Consider the following 10,658-nt stretch of genomic DNA (forward strand, 5'->3'; position numbering starts at 1 on the left):
TCTATAAAATGCTTTCAGTGCCCAGGAAACTAATCAGCGGCAAAACAATGACAACATAAAATAAAAACAGCACCCATCACACAATTGAAAGGAGCGCTTGGAAGCAGCAACGTGACTTCTCCAGGAGACCCCCTGCATCCCGGCGCTCCTCCAACCTCGTATTCTCCTGTGAGCCCTTCCACCTGGCAGGAGCCCACAAGACAGCAGGCTGGGGCCAGAGACCGAGCTTTGGCTCTCACCTGTGACTACGGCAATGTCCCAGATTAACCCTCTGAACAGATGCCGAGGGAGTCTAAAAGTTAATGATCAGGATATACTTTCTGGCAGAGATTTAAACCAACAGAATTTAATATGGAAGGTGATGCACGCCTGCCAATAATAACAAAAGATGCACTGACCTATAAAAAGTCTTTTAATATATATTCCAGGATGGCCAATACAATCTGGTTAGGTAATTTAGCCCTTGTGAAGAGTTCTTTTAACAGTCATATAAAAATGCTTTGCTTTATTTAAAAAAAAGAAATCTACATTGACAAAAAACACATCCACCAATGGGCTTTTTTTCCTTTCCATTTTCAGGTTTGCAAGATAATTAAAAATACATCCATACGCATCTCTGAGCACACTGCTGCCCATCAGTTAATCAGTTTTGGCAATACACTGCACAGAGGCATACCACCACTCGTCTCTGACATTAAATTAGCTTTGAGCTTATTGGCTATTCCTACAACTGGAGGCAACTTGGAACCCAGGCCCTGGAAAGCATTTGCAGGATTTACTACCCGTTTGCCTGACACCTTTTCAATGGTGAGAGGTCTAGGAACAGATTTGCTAATCCAAGGGTGTCTTAATGCTTGAGCCGGGGTCAAGCGGGCAGAGGGGTCCCAGTGGAGGCATCTTTTCAGAAACTCTATAAATAAGTAGTCCTCACACCCTTTCAGTGCCGTCACCCAATCTTTGCTGCCTGGGGGACCCCGCTTCTTACCCCTCCGCGAACGACCTCCCACAAGCACAGCCCTCCCATCGGCCTGCGTGGTCACAGAACAGTAGCGAGGCAGGCCCTTGGAGTTAATAAAGTACTTGGCACGTTTGGATTGTTCCAGAAGTTTTGCTGGTGGCATCCCCAGAAGTTCCATCATACAGGCCAGCTGGTCTCCTTCATCCTCTCCAGGGAAGAGCGGCTGTCCTGTTAAAAGTTCTGCAAGGATGCAGCCAAAACTCCATATGTCGATGGGTGTGCTGTAGCGGCTTCCCAGGATGATCTCCGGAGCTCTGTAAAACCGAGACTGGATGTAAGTGTACAGCTTCTGGTACTCGAAACAGCTGGAGCCAAAGTCAATGACCTTGGTTGCGCTGCGCCCATGCTGTTTCAGGAGAATGTTTTCTGGCTTTAGGTCACAGTGAATGATCTTGTTTTTGTGGAGTGCATCCAAGGATTGCAAGATGGATTGAGCGAACTTGCGAACTAACTGGATGCTAAAGCCCTGGAACTTGTTTTTTTTAATGAGCTCATAAAGGTCTATGCTCAGCAATTCAAAGGCCATGCAAACATGGTTCCGGAATGTGAAACTTTCTAGCATGTGAATCACGTTCATGCTACCGGTTTTATCCTGCTTTTTAAGATGCTCCAAAATCCGGATCTCCTCTGCCGCTTGGCGATGGAAGCGCTTTTCATTGCGCACCATCTTCAGGGCCACGTACTGTCGAAGTTTGTGATCATAGACCCGGGCTACCTGCCCAAAACTGCCCTTGCCAATAATTTTCAGCACCTCATATCGATAAGCTAGATGGTCTCGAGGCACGTGAATATAGGACCCATCTGCATCGTCATACCCGCCGTTATTAGGACCACCAATAACTCCATGTCTTTTTTTGGCATTTGGACCCACAAAGTAAATTTCTGGATAATTGACAATTTCCAGCTTCTCATAAGCAGTGAGGTGATGCTTATATTGCTTCAGGGCCTGTTCTGGAGTCAGAGGCACCGCTTTGGATGCTTTGGATGAGCTGCTGGATTTCACTGTATTCAAACTATCCGAACTTTTACCCTGAGAAGCGGTGGGAGAGCATTTTTCAGAGTCGTTGACACCATCCGACTGAAGGTTGTCAGCTCTTCTGTTGCTGAAGTCTTGAAATAGCTGTTCTACCTTCATCTCGCCTCCATTCAGGAAGCGTTGAGTAGGATCTCTTGTTAAATGCTCAGTGGTGATCTATGGCAAAGAGAAATGAATCCATGTTAAAGTCACTAAAAACAGTGGAAGGACGAAGGAATCCTCCCCTGGACTGAACAAAACAACAAAAGATGTCCAGATGTGTAGTTAAAAGACCCAAAAGTGAGATGAGAAAAGCAGGCGGTCCTAGAAACTTATGCTATGCTAATCTTTAGACTCCGTGACTTATGGGCACCCCGGCTCCCTACATATATATTGCTTTGTTTCAGACAAGATGGTCATCTTACCATACCCTAAACATGCTACATTCCTGCTAACAGGTGTGTGTTCTGACTGAGGATCTTTTCAACGCATCCACTTGAATCCTATACTCTGTCAAAGCCCAATTCTCGTCCCCTCTCTCTCCTACTCAGAGCTACTCCAAGCCCACACTAACTGTGGCTCCACTCACGTCTTAACTGTAGCTTTCCCATCTGCCGTATAATCTGGCACCTGATTATATACATACTGCCCTACACTGTTCACACTTGTTTCAAGTATCTTCCCAAATCTTAAGGGCACGTATCAGGAACAAAATAATGCATATTACAGTGTTCTGTAAGTGATAAAGGGACAGAGGCAGGATGTGAAGCCAGGGCTTCTGACTCAGTCGGAAGGTTACTGTAACTTGGTGCCAGCTTCTGGTGTCTGCTCTAACCCTCCAGTAGGGCCTGAGTGCTGATCGTGGCCTGCAATCAACCAAGGCCTCATCATCTACTCCCGGGGCCCCAAATAAATTATTCCATCTTTCTACCTCCCTTCACCCAATCACAAAATTCTAATCCAGAGAAGACTCTTGAGATCACTGAGGCAGATTCTTTCTGTATCTGATGAGGAACAGTGAGAATCCAAGGCCCCTATGGAAAGGGCCCTTTCCTAAATAAAGATAGCCTCCTTCTTTCCTTCTCTCTCTCCCAGGCTCACAGACATATACACCAGTCATCCTCAGCAAGAGCCTACACGACAGAGGCACTCAACTCTTTTTACTTGATTTTACGTCACCTTTTTCTGCAAGGAATAGTAACACACAGAGGAAAATTCTACTTACTGAGTATCTCTGAAATAAGATTCTTTGAAAATAGATGGGAGAAAAAGAGCAAAAAAACCAAACACCATGAAAAAGAGAAAAATGTAAGAAGGTGCTAAGAAGAAAAAAAGGGAAAAAAACGCTAAATCTGCTGTTCAAAAAAAAATTCCAGGATAGTTCCAAAAACAATTTTTTTTAATGGATCTGAAGAACTGTACCCCTGATGTGTCTTGAGAGCCTCTACGATCATTTCAGGGGAGCTCTGAGCTATAGTTAGGATCTCTTCAAATACGATACAAATTATAAGGTAATGATCCAAAGTGGCCAAACATTTAAAAAACAGAATTTTAACAAGACCTAAATAAACAACACCTAATCTATCATCTATATAAATAAAAATATAAATAAAAACAAAAAAGGGGATGAAAAAATTAAGTGTCAGCATATCTAGACAGACCCTAATTTAGTTACAAAAGCAGGATATTAGTTCCTGCCTGTTCCTTTTAGGTCCTATAATTAATTTAAACATTTATAGAGTACTACAGTTACAAAAATGAGGCATTGCACCATCTTACACATAAGCAAAGCAGTAGAACTGTAGCCATACTTTGACATTGGGTTTCTAAATAAAGAGGCAAGATACGGACCAGGAGAGATCACTGATACCAAAATAGAGAATGATCACTAGTCAAGAAGTGTTAAAATGTAAATATAATGCAACATTTTTCTTATCATCAATTAAGTCAAATAATTATTCCTGTTTTTAGGGATGTTCACTACTACTATACCAGTAGTGAACAATTGAGATCACCAAAAAACAGGTCATCTCAAGGCTCTACAGTCTATTAGGAGACATGCTTTGCTGAACTAAACAATTATAATTGTTTGATTTTAGCTAGATATACACAACAAAACTGAACATTTGCATGCATCTCAACAAGTTTTCCTTAACATTTTTATTATCTAACCTAAACGCATCTAAATATTTACTCTAAAGTCTTGGGGACACATTCTTAAAAAATATGAAGTCAGAGGCCTTGGCTGGGGTGGCTACACTGCTCAAAAACTGTTGGTCCCAGGACAGGGAAAACCTTTAGACCAGTTTCTTAGCCCTGGTTTCTCCATCTGTAAAATGTTGATAATACCTCCTTGTAGTATGTTATGAGAATCAATTAATAATATATGTGAAAGACCTTCACAAATGATAAAACAGGTTAAAAATACTGATAACAATTAGGGAAAATTCTCAACACAGTAAAGTTTAAACCCTGATACACCCTCCCTTCCCCATCTAGCTTATCTTTTCTCTCTGCGGTGCCTTCCTCTGTGGCTCCAGACTCCCCCTCCACCAGATGTCTGGCATTAAATATGCCTTCTGCTCCAAGAAGGGCTCCTTGATTGGGCTTCTCTTAGGATGCACGGAAACACTTCACCCACTTTCTCCCCCACATAAAACCTGCTTGCAACTTGCTATACAATTTAATGTGCTACCTCTCCAGAGCTATTTGAACTTTAATAGAAGATTAGTATCTTAACCCAAAGGAATGACTTTCTAGGAACTCGACAAGCTGGTAGGAAAGCTATCTGTGGTCCAGGGTCCATCCCTGGCTACTTCACCTAACTCTGCCTACAAGGAAGGCTGCCCTGGCTCTTGAGGTCTTCATTTCTGTTTGTGATCAAGAGAGGGTCTCAGGTACAGAACGTTAATAAGAACAGATATACAGCAGAAAATTAACTGTCATAAAACTATTACAATAAAGACGTCATTTGGATTTGCTGACTCGTGGTTGTTCCTTAAAATGAGCCTAAATCTCTCTGCAATTTAAGTACTACTTTGCTCTCTAGACTTACACAGGAGTGTCCAAATTTCCACGCTAAAGCTCTTCAGATACCTAAAAGGGTTGTTCTGCCCCACTGTTTTTCTGTAGACTCATCATCCCCCATCACAACCTCCACGTCACACAGCTTGTGATCCCACGTTCTCAACAGAGGCTGCACTTTGTGCAAGCACAGCTCCCAGAATAGAACCCAACACTTCAGGTCTAGGCCCCCATGGATTGTCAAGTTCTGAATCTCCAATGCATCTGAAGAATTCCAGGAAGGAATTTTTCCACACAGGGAGGGGTTCTTTTCTTAGCTTTCTTTCCTTTCTTGTAAATAACTCAAATACTGGCCTGAATCAATTATGTATTAAATCTGCTGTGCTATAAATAAAATCTTTCTTTCATTGTTCTAGAAGAATCTACAATTCCACACACATGTTAAAGTAGTTATAGAACACCACCCTCTCACTCTCGACCCTAAATCTCTGCAACACAAAGCTAACCTATTAAGAGCCTAGGAGCAGATGATTTATTATTTACAATGAGAATGTAAGGCATCTCGGATAAACAACGAAGCTAAAAACCTTTGTGAAATGAGCAGCAGGGTCTTGGAGTCATGGCATAACGAGCTACAAGTGTCACTAAGACGTCGAAAGCACTTTAAAAAAAAGGTTTATTTCTTTTAAAATTTATCTATTTATTTTTGGCTGAGCTGGGTCTTCACTGCTATGTGTGGGCTTTCTCTAGTTGCAGAGCACAGGCTCCTGGGTGCTGGCTCAGTAGCTGTGGTACACGGGCTTAGTTGCTCCACAGCACATACAATCTTCCTGGACCAGGGATTGAACCCGTGTCGCCTGCACTGGCACATGGATTTTTAACTGCTAGTCCACCAGGGAAGCCCTCAAAAGTACTTTTTCAGCAAAGTTTGCAAAGACATCATTGGGTTAGAACATAAAACCTTGTGTTTCTGAAATTGTATTACTGTGAGTATCATAGAGTAAAAAAATTCATTTTGATCCTGAAACACAATTTAATTGCCCTACTAGACAGCTTCCCTGATGTCTCAGATGGTAAAGAGTCTGCCTGCAATGCAGGAGACCTGGGTTTGATCCCTGGGTCAGGAAGATTCCCTGAAGAAGGAAATAGCAATCCACTCCAGTGTTCCTGCCTGGAAAATCCCATGGATGGAGTAGCCTGGTGGGCTACACCCCACTGAGTCACAAAGAGTCAGACATGACTAAGCAACTAACACACACACAGTGATTAGCACTGGCCAACTAATGGCTGGTGCTAAAGTTAAAATGGCCTATTATCTATATTCAATTATCATCTCCAAATTCTCTAGCATTCTTTCCAAAATAATGTATATTATAAATAATTATGCGACTTTATTTTTAAAAATTTACAAATTTTTATAAAATTTTTGGATTTTTATAAAATATTTATAAATTATACATAATTTATATCAATTAATAAATGACTTAGCTCTTAATTTAAAAAATTAGTTAAAATGTATTTTAAGTCACATGATGACTGCAGCCATGAAATTAAAAGATGCTTACTCCTTGGAAGAAAAGTTATGACCAACCTAGATAACATATTCAAAAGCAGAGACATTACTTTGCCAACAAAGGTCCGTCTAGTCAAGGCTATGGTTTTTCCTGTGGTCATGTATGGATGCGAGAATTGGACTGTGAAGAAAGCTGAGTGCCGAAGAATTGATGCTTTTGAACTGTGGTGTTGGAGAAGACTCTTGAGAGTCCCTTGGACTGCAAGGAGATCCAACCAGTCCATTCTAAAGCAGATCAGCCCTGGGATTTCTTTGGAAGGAATGATGCTAAAGCTGAAACTCCAGTACTTTGGCCACCTCATGCGAAGAGTTGACTCACTGGAAAAGACTGATGCTGGGAGGGATTGGGGGCAGGAGGAAAAGGGGACGACAGAGGATGAGATGGCTGGATGGCATCACCGACTCAGTGGACATGAGTTTGAGTGAACTCCAGGAGATGGTGATGGACAGGGAGGCCTGGCGTGCTGCAATTCATGGGGTCGCAAAGAGTCGGACACGACTGAGCAACTGATCTGATCTGATCTGATCTGATGACCAACTGCAAAAGTTTCCTATAGAGATATGCTAACTGTCAGCAAGTAACTGAGAAATCTGATCATCAACACAAGGACTACATATATGGTTCTGGAGTTTTCAGAAGTTTTTATATATTATAAAAATAAGCTGGCAGAGAATGGAAAGGAAACTTATTGCACTCCAGAAAGGAGATTAAAAATAGGGTTACTGGCCTTCCAGATATATTTAGCCCATATTCTGTAATATTATGAGCCTTGAAAGCTGTGAAAAAGTTGATTTTTAGTGGCAAAGCTGACAAAACAGCTGGGAAGGACTATGGAAAATGCAAGAAGTTCTTTATATAGAAATAATTTTAGGTCTTAAACAGAAATATGAAGGAGAATTATTGATAAATTAGTCAGCTCAATTATTCAATTTGTTCATTAGATTACATGCAGCAAATTTTAAAACCACAGGATAGCTTCTCCCTGTCATGGAACTTGTCCAAACCCCACTCTCCCTACCACTCTATGTGTGCCAAGGGAATAAGAATTAGTTTTTTTTATTACCTTAATAAAATGGTGTCAAAAGCTAAATGCCTGCAAGCTCCAAAATGAATAAATGCATTAAAACCCAAACTGTACTGATTAAGTTTTATTTATGATCTATAAAATGGTTCTCTTAAGCATACTAATAAGCTAGGACTGCATTTCTACCTTGCAGAAAAAACATAACTCTAAGGGTCAGAGGTATTTTCTGTTCCTTGTTTTTGTTAAAATGAGCCATCATAATACACTCTATATATTTATCATTCTATTAAAAAAAATAACCATTATCTAGACAAAAGTAACATGCTATTTTTTTTTCCTGTTTATCCCAGTGATTGGAAGGAATAAATACATGGGTTCCAAATCAAAATCATTCTGAAAAGCTAAACTTGGACCTCAGAACCTGTTATTTCAAAGTCAAGAGAAACCAAGAAGAAACAAAAGAAGAGCCTGGGTTAACCAGTGAGATATAACTGTACCTTGATCATTCAAAGTAGATCTTCCTCCTTTTCAGGAGGATCATCAAAGCTCAAAGAATTACATTTACTTACATTTAGTCTTCTGGGTAGAGGTGGTTCAGAAGGATTGCAGGGTACATTTGAACAGGGTGGGCATTTGGTTTCATCTATCATCATGAAGGTATCATAGACACCATCCCCCAATCTAGTTGAAAGGATTACAGATAAAATCTGTCAGTAACTAAAGTAAATAAATTTGTATTTCCCAAACACCTTGTGTTTTAACTACTTCTTATCTTCTACAAAGAATAATTAATACAAACAAATGTCCCCTCTGTATATACACTACTATGTGTACAACAGACAGCTAGTGGGAAATTGCAGTATATATATATAGCACAGGGAGCTCAGATGGCACTCTGTGATGATCTAGAGGGGTGGGATTAGGGTGGGGGACCTACAACGGAGGCTCAGCAGGGAGGGGATATATGTGCATCTGTGGCTGATACACATTGTTGTACAGCAGAAACTAACACAACATTGTACAGCAATTATATCCCAATAAAAATGATTATGGTGGGAAAAAAAATGGTCACTTCGAATTTTGGCAATGAACACAAACTACAGAGGAAGCAAAGGAAGAGAGGAAATCCAACTTTTCTCTTTGTATCTAAAGAAATAAAAGTATTTCTAGGTTTGTATTTTGAAATGGTTGAAAATAATTCTTATTTTCTGAATGTTGTTAAGGATAGGGACTATCAAAGGATCTCATTTAACTTACTACTTGAAGACTAGTTTAAATACTGAAGCCTAAAAGCTAACTAGAACAAACAAGACGGAGGACTGTATTTTCAAAGTCGGAGACATGGATTTTAATTTCAGCTCTAAAACTGGCTACACCAGCTCCCTCTCTGAGCCATTTTCGACACAGTTGTAAAACGAAGAATAGTTCTAGTCTACACCTTTCTGGGTCTTACAAGCAAGTAATAAAAGGCCTTCTTAGGGCTGTCTTCTCTTTACTTACCTACTTAACCTCTACCTAATTTATAGAAAAATACAGTGAATTCTACAGCAAATACTAAAGAAATTCTCTAAATTACAAGCATTTCACATTTTTATCCACTTAATTTTCCAGTGGATGGTGGAAGCTAAATGCCAAGTGATTACAGATTATTTCTCTGTTTAAAACTCTGCCTCCACCACTGGAAGGCAAAACAAAAGACGGAGATTTCTTTAATCCACAAGATGGCCCTGAATAATGTACTTCATCTGCCACCAAGAACACGGATTTCCAGTAACATACATCAGCACTTCATTGTATCATTTTTACATGATATATTATGAATGCAATGATAATGACCCAGCTGCCAGGGAAGAACTTTTTTAATCTTTAAAAGCACGCTGCAATAATTCAGTGGCTTGTAAAAACTGTTTTGCAGAATTAGTTCTAGAGTTTTCTTAATCAATGTGTTACAGAAATAGAGGTTTTTTAAAAGCTCAAAATACAAACCCTAACGACCCACTACAAATATTTTTGGAATGTTCTCTTTTTAAAAAAACAGTCACGTTCTGATAGAATAAAGTCTTTAAAGGGAACTGCTTCACTGACAAGAACCAAAAATTCTGGATGCGACTGATTCTTTGCCAACAGCAGGAATAAAACAAACACAATAGGACAGACGTCCACATTTACAGAGAAAGACAGATGGAAGACCTACAAGATTTCCTATAAAGAGCCAAAGGAAGTGTCCATGCAAATGAAGTGGGGAGCGGGTGTGTGGGGGGGGTCCCTTCTATTAAGGTGTAAAATACAATGTAAGGTGGAGAAACTCTCAAATCAGGATCCACAGAAAAGCCCTACCAGGCAGAGCCCCTCACCTGCACCCCGAGGCCAGACCACACCCCTCACGGCAAAGTCCTCGGTTATCCCTGTTTATCCCCTCCAGTTTGCTAAGAAGCCCTACCAAGTCCCAGATTCTTGGACTTTTTGACCGTACATCCCCGATCGAGGGCTTCAGAGAGAACCCCAGGGTGGAATTATTTCCCTAGCCTCCTCCCCCTCTGGGCTGGGGAGGAGGGCAGCGGATGGAGAAGAAGGCGGCGGGCCAGACCCCTTCCCTAACCCTCCCGCTGGGGGTTCGCTCAGCCTCCAGCCCGCCCATCCCCGCCCCGCTCACCGGGGCTCCCCAGCCCGTTACGCCCGCGGCGCCGTTACCTCCGCTGCTGCGGCGGGAGTGCGGCCCCCGGCGGCCCCTCATCCTTCCGCCCGGGCCCGCGAGCCGTGCCTCCCATCCCGCAGCTCGGGACCCCGCTGGGGGGAGGGGCGGCGGTTGGAGAGGCGGGCGAGCGGGCGGCGTCCACCTGCGCCGCGGCGGCTGCCTCCCGGGCCGCGACGCTGCCCCGGGAACTCTCGTCTGGACACTGGCGCTCCGCGCGCGTTCGCTCGGAACTGGCCCGGGTCGGGAAGAGCGAGAGGAGCAGCTAGGGAGGGAAGCGGGAGGGGGAGCGGCGCGGTCACCTAGCAACC

The 10,658-nt window shown here is 42.1% G+C and overlaps 1 protein-coding gene across 3 annotated transcripts; it reads right to left on the bottom strand.

The window, feature by feature from the left end:
- Nucleotides 1-394: 394 nt before the first annotated feature.
- Nucleotides 395-10,582, bottom strand: DYRK3 (dual specificity tyrosine phosphorylation regulated kinase 3). Of its 3 annotated transcripts, XM_086342832.1 has the most exons (4): nt 10,347-10,582; nt 8,225-8,336; nt 2,048-2,210; nt 395-1,272 (listed from the first exon to the last, which is right to left on the bottom strand). In XM_086342832.1, the coding sequence occupies exons 1-4, from the start codon at nt 10,421-10,423 to the stop codon at nt 1,190-1,192; spliced, it is 435 nt and encodes a 144-aa protein (XP_086198958.1). In that variant the 5' UTR covers nt 10,424-10,582; the 3' UTR covers nt 395-1,189. The 3 variants fall into 3 exon arrangements, with proteins under 3 accessions (XP_086198958.1, XP_086198956.1, XP_086198957.1); XM_086342830.1 differs by having other exon boundaries at nt 395-2,210; XM_086342831.1 differs by having other exon boundaries at nt 395-2,210; nt 10,309-10,582.
- Between the last annotated feature and the right edge of the window lie 76 nt (nt 10,583-10,658).

Source organism: Bos grunniens, chromosome 16 (assembly GCF_055505025.1).
Source record: "Bos grunniens cultivar Pamir isolate PY7600 chromosome 16, Bosgru_T2T1.0, whole genome shotgun sequence".
NCBI lineage: Eukaryota > Metazoa > Chordata > Mammalia > Artiodactyla > Bovidae > Bos > Bos grunniens.

Bases quoted from the DNA above. Each gene is read 5' to 3' on its own strand.
- DYRK3 (XM_086342830.1), bottom strand. From the start codon at position 10,423: ATGGGAGGCACGGCTCGCGGGCCCGGGCGGAAGGATGAGGGGCCGCCG. The intron at 8,337-10,346 runs GTAACGGCGCCG...CCTTTCAACTAG, and splicing joins CTCCCGCCGCAGCAGCGGAG to ATTGGGGGATGGTGTCTATG. The intron at 2,211-8,224 runs GTAAGTAAATGT...TCTTTGCCATAG, and splicing joins CTCTACCCAGAAGACTAAAT to ATCACCACTGAGCATTTAAC.